General features: G+C 38.0%; 1 protein-coding gene across 2 annotated transcripts in view; it reads left to right on the forward strand.

Annotated features, from left to right (window-relative positions):
• Nucleotides 1-18,141, forward strand: part of STKLD1 (serine/threonine kinase like domain containing 1) — a 636,164-nt gene that overhangs the window by 431,144 nt on the left and 186,879 nt on the right. For both annotated transcript variants that reach the window (XM_044057819.1, XM_044057820.1), the window contains one exon: nt 7,766-7,849. In XM_044057819.1, coding sequence (XP_043913754.1) covers nt 7,766-7,849 — 84 coding nt within the window. The remainder of the gene's footprint in view (nt 1-7,765; nt 7,850-18,141) is intronic.

The following is an 18,141-nucleotide window of genomic DNA, read 5'->3' on the forward strand; positions in this document are numbered from 1 at the left end:
TTTATATTAAACTGTATCTTTCTCATAGAAAATTTCTGAGATTCTCCATGCCTCATTTACACTTCCCCTACCCTATTTAAAACTCAGCAAATGTAAGTATTTTAATTTCTAGATAACAGTCTGATAGATGCTGGCTAATCCATGCAGTTAGAATGTCCTCTATGAACAGTTACTCACCTTTCCAGACTGTAGAAGTTTCACTGAAACTGTGTAAGTGCAGTACTACGTCCCCACTGCAGATGATTCAGTTTCTGCAAGAAATACTGGCCTGTATACACCTCTTCATTATTTCTGCTCAGAGAAAACAATTTCCCCTTTTATGTCCTTCATGTCTGATTATTAGGAAACCTTGCTGCATATTTCATAACAGAAATGGAAAAGGATGAAGAAAACATGTTTTCAGTGAAGCAGATGTTTTGTACCCAAATATGCCAATTTTTCAACACCAAAGAGCCTGTTTTAGAGAAAGAAACAAAACAGACATGCAAAAAGTTAGGCAAAAAGCAGAATGAGCACTAAATGATCTTCCCAGAAAAACTACCAGCACTCTTCGCAAATCTGCAAGTGATATCATCCCTCCGTCACACAATCACCACACACCTGCTTGTACAACTTATTGCAGGAAGGATTTATACTTCAGTCATTCACTGGAACAAATTACTTCAGGCAAATAGGGTCTCTAAATAATTTCTAAAAGCTGCACCATAGTTTTCTCGAAAATCTGCATCAGGATCAAGTCCAGCAATACTGTCTTGACAACTATGCATATAAAGCATTGGATTTAATGATGCACCTAGAGTAAAAGCAGGAAATGCAATAGGTTCTCAACCATTAAATTGACAACTTTTACTCAGAAGTATTTCTAGTACAAAAAAGCCAATAGATAAAAGCCTGATGTGGGGCTTTCCAGTCTTAATAAATACTGGCTAAGATGTTTCTTTGCTGCATCTGAAGAACCAAACCATTCTTTTTAATAAACCAACAGTTTTGGATGATCCTTTATATTAAACTGTATCTTTCTCGTAGAAAATTTCTGAGATTCTCCATGCCTCATTTACACTTCCCCTACCCTATTTAAAACTCAGCAAATGTAAGTATTTTAATTTCTAGATAACAGTCTGATAGATGCTGGCTAATCCATGCAGTTAGAATGTCCTCTATGAACAGTTACTCACCTTTCCAGACTGTAGAAGTTTCACTGAAACTGTGTAAGTGCAGTACTACGTCCCCACTGCAGATGATTCAGTTTCTGCAAGAAATACTGGCCTGTATACACCTCTTCATTATTTCTGCTCAGAGAAAACAATTTCCCCTTTTATGTCCTTCATGTCTGGTGTTTGGTACAGAGGATTAAGGAGCTGTTAACAGTCTGTTTTCTCTGGTTCAGTGGTCCAGGGTTTGATTCCCCTCCACAATCACTACTTAACTGTGCAACTCTGAGCAAGTTACATAACCAGACACTGCTTGCAGGATGAGTCTGAAAAAGGTCCATGGAGGTCAGTGCCCTATCCTGGAAAACAAATAGAAATAAAGTGTGAAATTTTCTGGCTGCCTCAGCAAAGCTGAAAAAACTGCTTGAAACCACCACGAAATAAATCCAACAGCAAGCTAGTACCTCAGGGTTCCTGTGATCATTTCTGTCTTCATACCTTAAAAGCATGTTGAAACTGCATATGAGGATTTCTGATAGCAACGTACATTCCGGAGACGTCCAGCATGATTGCAGACATAGGTTCATAGGTTCATACTAGGCTATCTGCCCTAGGGCATTTATAAGCCTAGCCAGAGTGTGTTTGGCTTTCGCCACCCATTTTAAATTAAATTTGCTATGCCCTTTTTCAAGGTTAGTATACTGTGCCTCTGTCTAACAGTAACACAGAAGTGATACCCGGGGTAAACCTATGATCTCCCATCCACTCATCAAGATTCCTCTTGAAGAGAGTCAATGAGGGACTCTGCCTAACCTGAACTGGGATTTTATTCCAGAGTGCAGGGAGCCTCTGGGTTATGAATCTGTCCCTCCAGCATGTCCTATTTATTTCATTGCTGAGGTTCAAGTCTCTCAAGCGCGTAGCTCGATGGGATTTGGATTTTCTGAGGTGCAGCATGTCCAGTAATTCCGGGTTGGACATGGCTTTATACGTCAGGCACAGATCGCCTCTGAGCAAGTGGTATGCCACTGAGTAGAGCTGGAGTTTCTTTAACCGGGCAGCATATGACATCTGTTTGAGCCCTTTGATCCTCTTGGTGAGGTACTTTTGGGGTCTTTCCAGTTGCTGCAGGTGTCTGGTAAGATACATCCCAAAAGGGGCATTGTACTCAATTATGGGCCTGATGAGGGATGAGTAAAGAGGCACGATGACCTCCGCTGATCTAGATGTGAATCCCTTCATGATTAGGTGGGCTATATAAAATGTTTTTCTAACCACTTTGGCCACGTGGTTGTCAAATGAGAGATTGCTATCAACTTGGGTCCCCAGGTCCCTAATTACTTCCTCTGTACTTAATGGACTACCACCTATGTGGTAATTTGTGGGCACTTTGTTTTTGCCAAGGGGATGACTATACACTTTTTGGCGTTTAGCTTGAGGCCATGGCTCTGGCACCAGTTGTCTGTTTCTATGAGGCCCTTTTGGAGGATGCTTGTGTCGGCTGGAGAGTCGATTATGGCACCCAGTTTGCAGTCATCTGCGAACTTGGTCAGCCACAGTCCTTCCATGTTGGCCTGTACCTCCGAGAAATATATACCGAACAAGAGAGGTCCCAGGACTGAGCCTTGTGGGACGCCACTTGTAACTGGTTTGGAGTCTGACATGGCTCCAGCAATTCTAACCATGTGGGTTCTGTCCTTGAGCCAGTTTGCAACCCATCTAGTGCCATAGGGGTTTATATTTAAGCTGGTGAGCTTATCTATAATGCCTGAGTGGGATATTGTATCGAAGGCTTTTGCGAGGTCCAGGTAGGCTGTGTGGACCACCTTCCCTCGTCAATGGCCTTGGTGACTGTTTCAAAGAAATCGACCAGGTTTAAGAGGCAGGATCTGCCCTTAACAAAGCCGAACTGGGTAGGATCCAGTGTCTGTAGGTCCCCAATATCTTTATTTATGAGGTCCATGATGATCCTTTCCATAGCTTTGCAGACCAAGCTAGTCAGGCTTATGGGTGATAGTTTCCAGGATCCGTTGAGGCACCACCTTTGTGGAGAGGGACCACTGTTGCTGTACGCCACTCTTTGGGTACATATCCTGTAGTAAGGCTGAGATTGAACAGTAGTTTTATGTTTGGGTTTAGCTCTTCTTGGAGTTCATGTAGGGCGCAGCCGGGACACCGTCTGGTCCCATTGATGCTGTGTTTTTGCTTTGGAGAGGGTGGCTCTTACCTGAGCATCTGAGATGTCAGGGGCAGCACTCTGCTGGGATAGATATTTGCCCTTTTGGTGGGGAGGGGGTTTCGCTGAACCTGTCAGCTAGGGTGGTGGCAAAGTGTGTGGGTTCAGTGTATTTTTGTCATTTTGGACTAATTCTGAGCATATCTGGGAATATCCACCCAGGTTCCTAACATAACTAAAGAAAGCCTTGTGATTATCCTTAGTGTTCTGTGCAATTTTTCTCTCGAAGCTGGCCTTAGACGATTTTATGAGTGCCCATAGTTTTTTGCTAATACTGATCAGAGATGCCTTCCTTTTTGGGATTTTGCTCTATCATGTAGTAGCTTCCTCCTTCTATTGTATAGTTTGTTTATGGCTGGGGTCCACCAGACAGGACGTCTGCCTTTGGAGGATTGGGTCTTGGTTTTATTTGGGATTGCATGATCCATGCATTCCTGAAGGTGTTCATAGAATGCGTTTATAAAGGATTCTGCAGTCCGGGCCGTATTTTCCACAGGCCAGGGGGCTTTGAAGGATTCCACCTCGGTTTTGAGGAGTGTGAAATTTGCTTTAGAGAAGTTTTTCACTGTGGTTTTCTGGGCAGGGGGTGGGGTCGGGATGTGAATATCCAGTGAGATTAGTTTATGGTCTGATCTTACCAATGAGGGATACACTTCTGGTCTGGAGCATAGAGTCCCCATGTTGGTGATGATCAGGTCCAGTATGTTTTCCCCTCTTGTGGGAGTGGTAAAAAGTTGTTCCATAGCATTTGAGTTTATAAATTCTAGGAACCTTTGGGCTGGGGTGTTGGAGCTAGAGTAATGCTCCCAGTCTATGTTTGGGTAGTTGAAGTCACCCAATATAATGGTGTTTGGAGAGGCCTTCATATTTTCCAGTGTTCTTAGGAAGGCCGAGTGGGGTTCCTGGGTTTGGGAGGGTGGTCTGTAGCAGGCTATAAACTGGAAGGCAGTTTTACCCACTGTTAGTTGCACATGGATATTCTCTGATGCTTCGTGCTGTGCCACCAACCTGGAGGTGTGGGTATCTTTGACAAATATTGATACTCCCCCTCCTTTTGTGGGTTGGTCCAAGTTTTGAGGCTGAAAAGCATGGTATGAGGTATAACCTGGTAGTGCTGGGGTGCTCTCGGGAGCCTTGAACCAGGTGTCTGTTACTGCACAGATATCGATGTTCTCCATGCTAAGGAGAGTTTCGGGTGCGTTCATCTTGAGGTTTAGACTTCTGGCGTTGAGTAGCATTACTCTTAGTTTCTTATCCCTTGTGATACCTATGGAGGTGGGTTTGTCTTTTGAGCCTTGCCTAAAAAAGGCACTATGGGGGTAGCAAGAGCCTTTGCCAATATCCAAAAGCCCAGGGGTTTCAGGTGCAAGCTGTCCCTAGCGAAGCATCGTGGCTTGTCGAGCATGTCATCCCCGGCTGACAGGCATTGTATCCCCTTTGAATGACACCAATACTTAAGCCAATTGTTGAAATTGATCATCTTGTCTTCATATTGTGGCATCATTCTTGGTGAGGGTAAGATGCTACTCAAGGTCAGGATCATACTGGCCTGGGCTACATGCTCAGAGAGCTCCTCTATGTCTCTTTTCATGTAGTCCAGGGAGGTACATCTCAGGTCATTCACACCAGCATGGACAATGACTGAGTCATATTTGTACTTGCCTTGGAGTGACCTGAGTGCTTGTGTTATGTGGCGGATCCTAGCACCCAACAGGCATCTCACCATGACCTTCTCCTTGTTCAGCCTGGTGAGCGGGACATCAGTGTGCCTGATGATAGAGTCACCTATTACAAGTGTATCAGGTGTGTTGTTTCCATGTTAAGCAGGTGTATTCTAATGCCTCATGAGTGGTCTCTCAACATAAAGGTGGTGGAGAATATATTCTATCAGTGGGGTCAACTGTGCTGCCACCGTTTTGCATACCCTCTCAAAAACTTGGGCACAACAAAAACAATTAGATCACTTTTCCACTCTTATGTCTAAAGTTCTGGAATTTTTAGCCTCAGTTTTCAGTGAAGGCACTAACTCTTCTACTGTTAAAGTACACTTAGCTGCCATCTCCAACTTTCATATAGGAATAAGTAATTCATATTTAGCATCCTCTAAAGTTTGCAGAGCTTTTCTAAGAGGAACTTTTCTTCTTAGACCCCCAGTTAAAGACCCTACTCCCCCCTTTGGGATTTAAATGTAGTCTTGCAAGTTCTAACCCAGTCTCTATTTGAACATGCAGTTAAAATGGAGCTAAAATTTCTAACCTGGAAAACAATCTTTTTAGTAACTATTAAATCTGCCAGAAGAGTTCCAGAATTACAGGCCTTGTCTTCTAAACCCCTTTATTTGATTTTTCATAAAGATAGAATGTCCTTCAGAACCAGTCCTTCCTCTCTTTGTAGAGGGGGCCAGAATCTAATATTAATCAAACTATCAACCTTCCAGTCTTCTTTCCAGATGTTTCAAATAAAGTAGAGTATATGTTACACTTACCGTTTGTTCACAGACAAGTATGGTTTAACTACATAGAATTAAAAATTTTAGAAAAGCAGAACAACTGTCTGTGTCCTTTTCAGGTTCAAAATTAGGCAAATCTAAAGTAACATTAGCTAAATGCTTGACTGATTCTGTTACCTTTGTTTATAATAAAATGGGCAAGTCCATACCCAAACCACCATGAACACATTCCACTAGACCTATGCCTTGTTCTGCTTTTTTGTCTAGATCTTCTCTAGATGATATTTGTGCAGCCGCAACTTGGGATAATCCTCATAATTTTAATTGCTCATTAAAAATTGGATCTGGTCTCTAGGAGCAGAGCAGCATCTGGCTCAGTGGTACTCAGGAATATCCTTCATTAGAGTCCTCCTGGGGTTTAGATAGCTGGGGGTCTCTGTCCCAAGAGTTAATGAATGATTGAAAATTTACAACATCAGATAAAGAGGATATGTACTCACCATAATGTTCCATCTGTGTTGTCCATTTTTATTCTTCCTCAACTACCCTCTCCTCAAACTCCTCCTTATTGTCTTTTGGAAGGATCAAAGATGCTGAAGGAATCGTGTTCCTTTGTTTGAGTTCCAGATTTTATAGTTATCCTACTATTTTACTTGTTTATAATGCTCTACAAATGTAAGGGTCACCAAACAAGATCTGAGATATGTTAGGGACTAGGGCATTATGGGAAAGGGAGGAGCTTTTAGTGATTCACAAGCTGGTAGAAGCAGCCAAGTCAGATCCAAGGATCGGATCTGAACCCCAGAGTTGAGGAAGAATGAAAATGGACAACACAGATGGAATATTTTGGTGACTACATAACTTCTTTATTTATGCCATTTTCAATATTACTGCATCTCACTCATTTTGTGAAGAACTTAAGTATAAGCACTCAAATAAAGCCACGTTAAAGTTAATATTTTGATTATAATGATAACAACAAAGTCATTAGAACAAGGCATTTACACATTCAAGTGTTCACGTTATCTGCAAAGTCCATCTTCCATTTTTGATTTACTTTAGACATCATGGCTGTGGAAACCTATTACTTTTATGGCCACTTCTCAAATTTTGCTATGTAAACCTGGAATGCACAAGTGCCAGAGATTTTTTATTTGCATTTTCTTACTTTATTAATAAACATTTTTTTAAACAAATAAAAAGTATTCATATCACAGGACAAAAGAGGAAACATAGTTATGTCTGTCTTGGAAACACAGTAAATGCTGCTGACAAAGATAAACTATAAATTAACTTACTAATTCAACTAACATAATTAATAACAGTCCCACAACTGTTTTCTTTGAAAGGTAAACACCAAGCTGCAAGCTAAAAAGAAATTGGGTCAGTGATATTCCTCAAGTCTCAAATCAACAGGTTCCCATGTATTGGCTGAAGGGAGAAGAAGACTGGTTCAAATAAATTTACATTAAACAGAATTTGCTTTATATTTCTAGTACCATTAGGTATCATTTCAAAAATGTTAAAATACAATGTTCCAAAAGATCAGTAAATTTTCATTTGTGAAGCTGATCCTGCAAATTAAACAAATAATCTTCTAATGACTTTAGACAATAATTTTACCCTTCCATTGTTGAAGTAAACAGCTATAAATAGTTGTGTGTGATGTACATTCACCTGTCTGTATAAGGTACGTCATTATAAGCATTCATCATTACCTTGCTGCACAGCATTAATTATATCTTGTATACGCTGCTGTTTATGGAATATCTCATTATGGGTATTTTCAATGTGACTGGGTGCATTGAGATTAAATAGAATTATTTTATTTTTATTGTTACTTTTAGCAACTGCAAAGGCATTAAAATGTGAAATACCAGCATTTGTAGCTGATTTTGAAAATCACACTTTCTTTACCACTTTTTTCAGAGTTTATGCAAACCTACAGAGACATTGAGGAAGCACAAATCTTGACTTTGTATTACCTTGATGAGCTTTCAGCAGGCCAGGATGGTAAGTTAAAACTGCATGTCATATGGTTTAACCCCCTGAGATTTCTTATTTTCCTCAACTCATTTTGAGAAATATCTGTAGTCTTCAAGTGCAACAAAGCGGTCATACAGTAAATTGCCACAGAATGCCTCAAAGTATGATAAATATGGTTGAGGCTATGAACTGCTAGTGAGTTTCATTCTGTAGTGTAATTTCTTCATTCATTGTGTGAGAGAGACTGTAATAAACTGTATGAAATTATTTGACTTTAAAAAGGAAAAAGTGTGAGCCCAGTTCTTGCATCGAAGGGAGAGCTAAGAGTAACTAGACAATTTATGAACAGCAGGCCATCAGTGCAGGCTAGTGCCATCATATGCACTGTCTTTGTTTTTGTACTGTTGCCATTTCTATTCTTCTATAAATGCTGAGTAAAAGCTGCTTTCTTGTAAACTGTAGTCTTTATCTTTGCTTCATTGTAAGCCAGTACCAAAACCTGTAAATTTATTAGATGGGAGGTACGTTAGTCTAGGTTTCCGAAGTTTGGAACACAGCAACTTGAATCTCCCAGCCTGACTTTGCAAACCTGTAAGCCACATGCATGCAGATTCATTCCATGGTGAACATCAAGTCATGGTGAATGTCAAAGTCTGGCTTTCAAAATGGCTGGACATAGGTATATTTATGTGCCTGAACTGAAAATACAGGCTTAAGTAAAAACAGTGCTGCAATACAACACTGTGCTAAATAAAGCAATCCCATCATAATAAGATGAATTGCACAAAAATGCGATCTAAAAATAAAACTGCATATTGTACTTCGTACCTTGTTTATGCAAAACAATTGAGCAGTTCTAATTAACTGCATAGAAGGGACATCAACCATAGATCACACACTGTCTGTTGCTGTTTGACTTCATGTTCTATCCAAAGGGCAAGAAAGTAAGTCCTTCCTCCAATCAACTGTACATGAGTAACAAGAGATTTTCTCTCTCTGTATCTCCTATTCCCCTTCCACCAACCACAAACAGACAATGTAAACCCTTTCAATATTTGCAGTTCATATTTACTGATATTATTTTGTAAAAGTAAGATGTATTTTTTCTACAGCTCACTTACTCTGAAAATGATAATCTAGCTGTCTGTTGCTTCTAGCGTATTACACCTTATAGCAACTCACTTGTTTTGGTATGTTTGCCCTCATTTTCCTTCTCAAAAATAATCAGATTTTTTCAGCTACTGCACACTCCTAATTTTCTGGTGACCAAATGATTATAATACAATATGGATCTTCAAAGATTGAATGACACAATCAGGAATTAAGCTAGAAAATTCAAATGTATATTCACAGCCACATATTGCTACCTCAGTATATCTCACATCTAAAAATTAGCTAGACATAGCTAGGGTAGGGTGAAGGGGGAAGTCACCATGGGTGAACAGTGTTAGGGGATTGGCCTTCAGTGTATACCAGCACTGAGAAATGTAGCAAACAATTTGCTACATTTTAAAAAGAGATAAGAGAGAAAGGAGAGTGTTTTTATGGTCTTCAACTTAAAGTTTGGGGAGAATGCGCTAGATTAGGGGATGGCACTGGATGGAAGAATCGGTAGCCACAGCTCTGTATTGTCCCTGTGAATGTTTTATTCATTTTCCAATGCTGCTCCCCATAAGTGTAGCTTTTTTTAAATGTGACAGCCTACTACCGAGCAGGTCATGCACACATCTGTTGTGGACATAAGATTAGACACTTAAAGGTTTTCATGGCCCAGTAAGTCAAAGTTCCTGAGAGATCTTCAAAAGAAAAATGTACTTATACAAGTAAAGGAATGCATCTGCATACATGCTTGGGCATAGTAATTTTAAATAAGTATAATTTGTTTTTTGATGCTGCTACTACAGCATGAGTTTCAATCCTGCTGGTCTAACCATTATTTGAGGTCTTATATACTTCCACTATGATTTGTCTAGTTGAGACCTGGTGAGCAACCAGTTTGGTGAGTACAACTGAGGAGGAATTTAATGTGAAGAAAAACTTAAATTTCATTTTTTTTTTGGGGGGGGGCATTCCCCTTCAGTGCCTGTGGGGAGGAAAACCCCTCCTTTAACACACTGAACTTATATATACTAATTCCACAGTTGCATGAACACAGGGAGAAAAGATGTTTGTGAAAATAAGTGAATTATTGCCAGTACACACGGAGAAACTATACTGACAATAATTTTATATGGAAAAAATTGACTGAGGGGTTCAGTATTAATGAACTGAACTCATTTGATAGAACTGTGTCCAGTTTACACACATGAAAGTATAGGGAAGTGATTTAATGCACATTATGTTTTGCAGTTCTGAGATCTCCTAATGAACACGAAACTTTAATATAAGCTTACCCTATTATCTGTTGGGCAACATTTTACAAAATAAATTTGGGCTGCAGCTTTAAATTGGAAGAGAAGCAAATGAGTCTGAGACATACAAACATACAACATGTCATTACATGACCCACCATTTAAAAAATTAAAATGTTACTAATATAAACAATTGAGGAGTAATACTACCAACCAATAAAATACAATTTCATTGAAATTACATAATTTGTGTATTTTCTGAATTCTTATAATAAGTAGATATTTATATACCAATAAGTATTACACCATCAGATGGTCATAGGAGTTTGAGATTTGGGAATTTAATGTGGACAGTGACCTAACTTCTGTCCAACATGCGTCTATTATTTTAAGAAAGTCCTTCTATATTGCACAGCTTATAAACAAACAGATTGTGTCTAGAGCTAAGGATGTCATTGGCTCCTTTACTCAGCCCTCATTAGACCAATTACTGAATATAGTTCCCTCTTTTGGCATGTAGATGTCCAGACATATGCAACAACTGGAACTCCCACAGAGATACCTTTTGAAAGGATACAAGGCCTAAACAACATGCCCTACATGGACTGACCCAAGGCTCTGTCACTATACTCAGTATTGTATAAACTGCTAAGAGGTGACCTGTATCTGGCATACAAGGCATTATACCCATTAATGATGGATTTACTTCACATTAGCAAGTCAAATGGCATGAGAAATACTAATTCTAGGGACCCAAACATCTTCTGCAACATCAACAGAATGGTTTGGAGGGACAGGTATACCTCACAAATGATGCCAGTGCTGTGAACCAGACTCCCCATCCAAATAAAACAAAATTTATCCCTGTCCATATTCAAGTACAACTTGGATCTATGGAAGGGAAACAGAAAATTTACCTCAGGACTGCCACTGTACTACTAATGGATAGAGACTGCTCCTAAATGCTTTATCCCATACATGTGTCTCCTTAAATTATCTATGGTATGATGCCATTTATTCACAAAAGGTGTAATATGTAATTATTGACCATGGAACGGGTAATGCTAATGTATAACCAAATGGGATAGGTTATTTTGAGCACTAAAAGGAAAACCGGCTAGTCATAAAATTGGCTGCAAGGGCAGCTAGCCCAGTACTTATCTATGAATCTATGACATAAAAGTAAAATCATTAATATGCTATTCATTTAATGTGTAACTTTTATTTCTCTTTTGGGTCCAGTTATTTGGTATGTACATAGTATTATCCTGGAGTCATAACAAATTATTATATATTTTACTGTCATGTTTTACTATTACGAATGGGAGGCTCAGACTACTTTTCAGAATTTCTTCTTCTGAGATGCAAAGTACAAAATCTTAAATTGATTATTTGCTGATTGCCATAATAGCAACATTTCACACCTCCAGATGGACTGTTTTCACAATCAAAAAAATCAATAATGATAAAAAGAACTTGCCTGCAAGTGCAATTTACAGATGAAATTGTAATATGGCAAACCCTTATTCAAAATGATTTTATGATTTATTAGCTGATTACTTCTTAACATAAGCACTGACAGGAGAGTTATAGCTTCCCTATAGTACGCCCTCTAAATCTGTCAATGGGAAATGCATAAAATATAAGCTACTTATACTGGGGCTGTCTTACATTAACAAAAATGTGTGAAAACAGATTTTAAAGCTGCATTATAAATGTATAATGTTGAAAAGAAATGTGTGAAGTGAAATGTAATTATGTTTCCTACTGTGGAAGAAATGTACTTCAGAAATATTAATAAGTCATCTTAGTGGTTGCTATACACTGTGATTTCCTTATATGGACTCTACATTGCTTAATCTTCCCCTTCACCTTTGTCTGCTGTTTATCAAGAAAGAAAATGTCTTAGATTCTTTACCTTACTTAATTCAAGCAAATAATTGTATTATTCAACTTTAAATGCTTGTGGCTGATGTTTTATTTATTGGTAAGGGACTAAGCATTTTACCTGTGTACCAGATTGTTAGGTATCTGATCTTAGAGTGATGACTGCTCAGCTAATTGCTACCATTTAAAAATCTAAAGGCTCTTATTTTAAGAGCAGACAGTAAGATGTATTCTTGTTTCGCTAGTTTGGAGTAAGTGGTGACAGCATACCTAAATGCTTGGGAAGGATGGAGTTTGTGATGTAGAGTCACCATTTACCTCCCATTCTAAATGTACTGTGAATATATATATGTTCAAAATAACCCTAGACAGGTTTTATTTACTGTCAATAAGATTGCACTGAAAGCCACTGGGTTAATATGAGATGGGTGAAACCCTGGAGAGCAGTCATTATAATTCTGATCTATGTTTGGGCATGGTGGAGCTTACCTGGGTGCTGCAGGTTTTTGCTACAACCCAAGGCAGCAAAGTACACTTACAGTGTACCTTTAAGGCCAATTGCCATTTGTTTTTAAGGGGTATGACTTGGGGGAGTCAAACACCACACGTCTGCTTCTGTTGTGCATGCAAATACTGACAGCAGTGGTGTGGGAGTTAAAATTTTAGGCCCTGTCAATTATGTATTAATTGGTGAAAGCAGGTGGGATTATAAGCCTGGCTCTCACACATTCATTCATTATTCCAGTTACCCAGTTTGTGTGATTCATGGCTGCATAGGAACCAAAATCTATCCCAGAACACATTGAGTAAAGGATAGGAAACTAATACCACATGGAATTGCAGTCTACTGTAGGATGTATGTATACATACATACATACATACATACAGACAGACACACGCAAACACACACACACACACACACACACACACACACACACACACACACACACACACACACACATACACACACACACACACACACACACACACACACACACACACACATGTAGCACAGAAACCTATGAGCAGTATAGAGGATCAAAAGTCCAGTAAGGGAGCAGTGCTAATCAGTGTGACCGTTTTTACTGAATGAATGATCAAAAAAATTATATTAACAAAAACATTCTCATAATCAAAAGATTGCAGACAGAAGGAAGGAGAATACTACATTTTAAGAAGCATTTTTACACAACAGTGTATATAAACAGCAACACCACTGTAAGTGTGCAAGAGAATATTTCTTGTACCTTTACAAAACTTCATTCTATTCCAGAAAATATCCTTTTATATATTTGATTTAATTTAAAGCATTAATACACTATTCTGATATATATATATATATATATATATATATATATATATATATATATATTGCAAAGTCAGCAATGTTTATTGATTGTATGTTAACCAAGTTGTACTATATTACTTAAACAGTACAATTAAAACTAATATTACAGATATGCAGTTCACTGGAAAACTTTCATCAATACTACCTAACATTGTTTGAAGCTACATAAAAATACATTTTGAATGGCTAAACATATACATGTTATTAGGCAAAATGTTCCAAAGTGCAGTGACAAATCTACAGGTCCAAAATATAGATTTATAGGTACTTAATAGGCTATAGATTTGTCAAGATCTTAAGAAGTCTAACTTTATATTACCATGTTAGTTTTTAGTCCCTTATGTTTTGCATACAAATAACCTAGAGATGAATTAAATAAGGATATGTTGGGGAAATGTACGTTTCCCCTATCCATTAGGGACAAGGGTGCTAAACCAGGATTGAATTTGTAATTATATATCCATTCATCCAAATTAGATTTGAACAGAGTAGAAGTACTTTGCTTTATGTGGAGTCAAAGCCGATTCCATATAAGTGGCATTCACTGTGATACAAATCTGTTTCTTCTAACATGTTTTATTTATTTTTCAAAAGAGATTGAGATCCTTTGAGTAACATTGGACTTGCGAATGTGTAATAGGTCTGACAGAATAGCATCTGATGAAGCTCTATATGCAAGCTAGGGGGTCACCTCTCAATAGCCTGTACAATAATAGGAAAGGGGACAAGTCTTTGAGAGGGTCTGCATAGTTTCTTTGATTTAGGTCCTTGACTTTTTGTGTGAGAAAGCACTGTAGTTGTTTTCGTTTTGACAAGTGTCCGGACAGTTACATACTGAAAGGGGCATTATACTCAATGATCGGCCTAATAAGTATTGAATAAAGTGGAACAGTTACATTCATGGCTCTGGACAAAACCTTTAGATATAAGCTGGATAATAAGAAAGAACATCCTTACAACAGTGGATAAATGGTGATCTATCGATAGCTCATTATAGGTTCCCAGATCCCTAACTGTGTGAGCAATTTTCAGGGATGTGTTGTCAATGTAATAGTTACAAGGGCAGTCATGCTTGCTAAGGATTTGATTATAAACATCTTGGCATTTAGTTTTAGTCCACAGTTTTGGAAACAGCTATTAGTTTGGTACAGGCCCTCTTGGAATATCTTGGTGTCCTCTGAGGAGTTTTTGATGCCATCAAGTTTGAATTCGTCTACAGATGTGGTCAGCCACAAACCAGTAGCATTAGCTTTGACCTTCAAGAAGTAAATGCTGACGAGCAGTGACCCAAGGACTGACACTGAGGTACATTGCTAGTGACAAGACTTCTGAAGAAGATATAATCAACCACCCTAACTTCCTGTGTTCTGTTTGTGAGCCAATTTGCTATCCAGTAAGTTTTATAGAGACTGACATTTTAGTAGGGAAGGTTTATCTGGGTTACCTGAGTGTGGGATGGTACTGAATGCCTTAGCGAGGTCTAGATAAGTGGTGTGCACATCTGTGCCCTCGTCCATTGCTTCAGTAACTTTTATGAAGAAGTCAAACAATTAAGTAGGCAGGACCTGCCCTTGATGAATCCTAATTCGGTTGGGATGAGAGACTGTAGTTTACAATGTCCTTATATATTAAATTCATAGTGATCCCTTATGTAGCCTTACAGATGAAACTGCTCAAGCTATTGCATCTATAATTACTGTGGTCCATTAAAGCCCTACCTTGGTGCAAGGTAATGACAGCTGCTGTCCTCCATTCATCTGGCACAAGGCCTGTTTTGAAGCTGATATTGAATAGCTCCTAGAGGGGATTAGACAAATCATGGTTTAGGCTGATCAGTTGCCTGGAATGTTATCTGTCCCCATAGATGTATGTTCATTGCCTTAGATAGCACCTTGAGAACTTGCTCTTGGGTGATTTGAGTGAGGGCGTATATGTGTAGGAATGTGATCTGAGAATATTTGAGTTCGGGGGGGTGAAGTTTGATTTGAATTTGTCCACTAGTAGCTTGGCTATGTCCCCTAGGTCTGAGCATGTGATATAATTTGCCATTAGTTCTGTACAATGCTCAACATTTTTTCTGACATTTTAAAATAATTAAAGAAACCTTTGTGGTTGTCCTTCACCTCTGTGACTATTTTTACCTCATATCTGGCTTTGGTTGATTTGATCAGGGTCCAGAGTTCCATGTTTAGTTAAGCAAGAGTGTTTTTTTGGCATCTTGAGAGTTAGACTTATTTTTGTGCACAATAATTTTTTTTATCATAGTGCCTGTTTATATTTAGATTTTATTTTTGAATTTGGCATTGTATTTATTTGTGAGTGGGACAAATGCATCTATGCAACTATTTACATGTGCATAACATTTGGGAGTGAATGATTCGACATAATCAAGTTGGAAGGGGTTTTCGACTTTAGCCAGGTAATTCCTGATTTTTAAAAAATTTATCTACATTTGTTGACCTATATACTGAACAATTTCTGTCAAATAATTCTTAAAGAAAGTCGCTAACTTTGAAAGAGTAGTATAGTATGCAAATTATAGCATTTTATAAAATGAGTATTTAAAGTTTTTGAAAAGGTATAACATTGTATGATTGCTTCCATATAAAAACTTAGTTTAATCTCTGATTTTAAATTATACAGTATTTGTTTTATATTGATGAAAGGAAGCATAATCACTTAAGTACATCTAAGTATCATTTGTATTTTGTATTTATTTATATTTAACTGCAGTATAATGCTAAGGATGAAGCTGCCAGGTAACAGGAAAAGAGGAAGGCCTAAGATAAGGTTTATGGATGTGGTGAGAGAAGGCATGCAGGTGGTTGGTGTGACAGAACAAGATGCAGAGGACAGGAAGAAATGGAAACAGATGATCCACTGTGGTGACTCCTAACGGGAACAGCCGAAAGAGAAGAAGAAGACGAAGATAATACTGATCCTTAAGGATGTATTTTAGGTTCAGCCTAGAAAAATAAACGCAGTGAACACAAACTCAATTGCAGGTCAGAAAAGGAAGTTGCATAACAGCAAATAAATGATACAAACTGATAACAGTACAACTGAGAATACAACAAAGAGAGCACAGCAGAAGTAGTTCTACAAGTTTTTAAGTGTACATACATCGATATTTACAAGCAGCTGTCCATCACAGACAGGATATTGATAACAGAATAAGTTGCTTCTGTTGAGAAGGAGTAAGCGTTGTTTAATAAGGTGTGGAAGTGCCATGGATAAGAAAGTGAGGTTATTATAGGCTGGAGGGTGTGTGAGGAAGTGAAGCAAGATTATTATAGATAGAATAGTCTGTATAATATTATTTTATTAACTCAAATCAGAATCAGATGTTTACTCTTATGCTACATTGGACTTTGTATGTATACATCCAGTATTAATGTTTTACTTTGTATTTGCATAACTGGCCCAGCGTGTAGCTGAAAAAGAGTCCTTGAACCAGTCCACTTACCCAGTTAAAAACATTAAATAAATAAATATATACACAAACACAAATATACATAATTAATTAAATAATTATAGTACTATTAATCTAAGTGATTCTGATTAGATGAATTAGTGTGGGGCAATGTGCCACTGGGTTTGAGGCAGGCACATTTGGATATTTGTAGAAGGTGTATTTTAAGTCTGGAATTACACTTAGGTTACTTGTTAAGGTTTCTTTTGCTTGGTGGTATGAAATCCCAGGGTTTTGGGCCTAATATTAAGAAGGAGTGCTTGGTACAGTATCTTTTTTGTCTGCAGTGGTATGCATTGTGCTATGAGGGTGTGAGCACAGGTTATAACTTCTTTCACCACTGCGAGTCTGCTTGTTAAGCATGAGAATGAGTCTTGTTTTAGTACTTTAATAGGTTGGAGCCAAACTGGAAGACATTGTGCTTTTTTATAGAGAGAAGACTGGTGCTCTGCTCTGGGATCTCGTGTAATGAAATGCCAAATAAAGTTTGGGGTGGCTTTTAGGGAGTTTAGGTTCTTTTCCGAGGTAGAAGCTGTGATTGGAGTTTATCATCTATTGAGCTATTAGGAATTTTTTGCCTTATTCTTCCCTGGCTGGTTGGGATGGAAAGTGGGAAATTTTCCAAACACAGAATAAAATATTTTGGAATAAAGGTTTTGCATGTCTGATGTATAGATAAAAACTAAGCATCTGGTCTAAGCAAAGGCCTGGATACCTAAATGCTTTTAGTTTCAAAGATATGTATTTATTATTATTTATTTATTTTACATTTGTTGACTGGGAGTGTACAGCTGAGCTATTGCCCTTTTTCAGCAGAGGCCCGGGGAAAAAAGCTCCAAAGATATACAATGCAATAAAAATAGCAATATAGATACATTTCAATAAAAATAGCAATAGAGAATTTTGGAAGTTACAATATGTAAGCTACATACATGTATATTGTTGACAGATAAAAATAGTACTATAAACAAAAAGGAGAATGTTAAAAAAGTAGAATACGTTGTATATTTTGGTTTAAAAAGAGAGTTGAGTAAACATAAGGTTTTGTATGCAGAGTAGCAGAAACTTAAAAGGTTACATAAGAATTTCAGGGAGGACAGTATAGAAGAAGCTTTGGAGGTTGCATAGGAAGTATAGGATGAAGTAGTTAATGGTAAGTTTTAGTAAGTTAGTTTGAATGTACTATTAAAGGTAGGTAATAATCAGGGAGGGTGAGTACAATGGCAGGACCAGTATTTTTTAAAGTCGTCTTTGGTTGCTA

This window comes from Protopterus annectens, chromosome 16.part0, assembly GCF_019279795.1.
Source record: "Protopterus annectens isolate FY-2018-M chromosome 16.part0, PAN1.0, whole genome shotgun sequence".
In the NCBI taxonomy this organism is placed as follows: Eukaryota; Metazoa; Chordata; order Ceratodontiformes; family Protopteridae; genus Protopterus; species Protopterus annectens.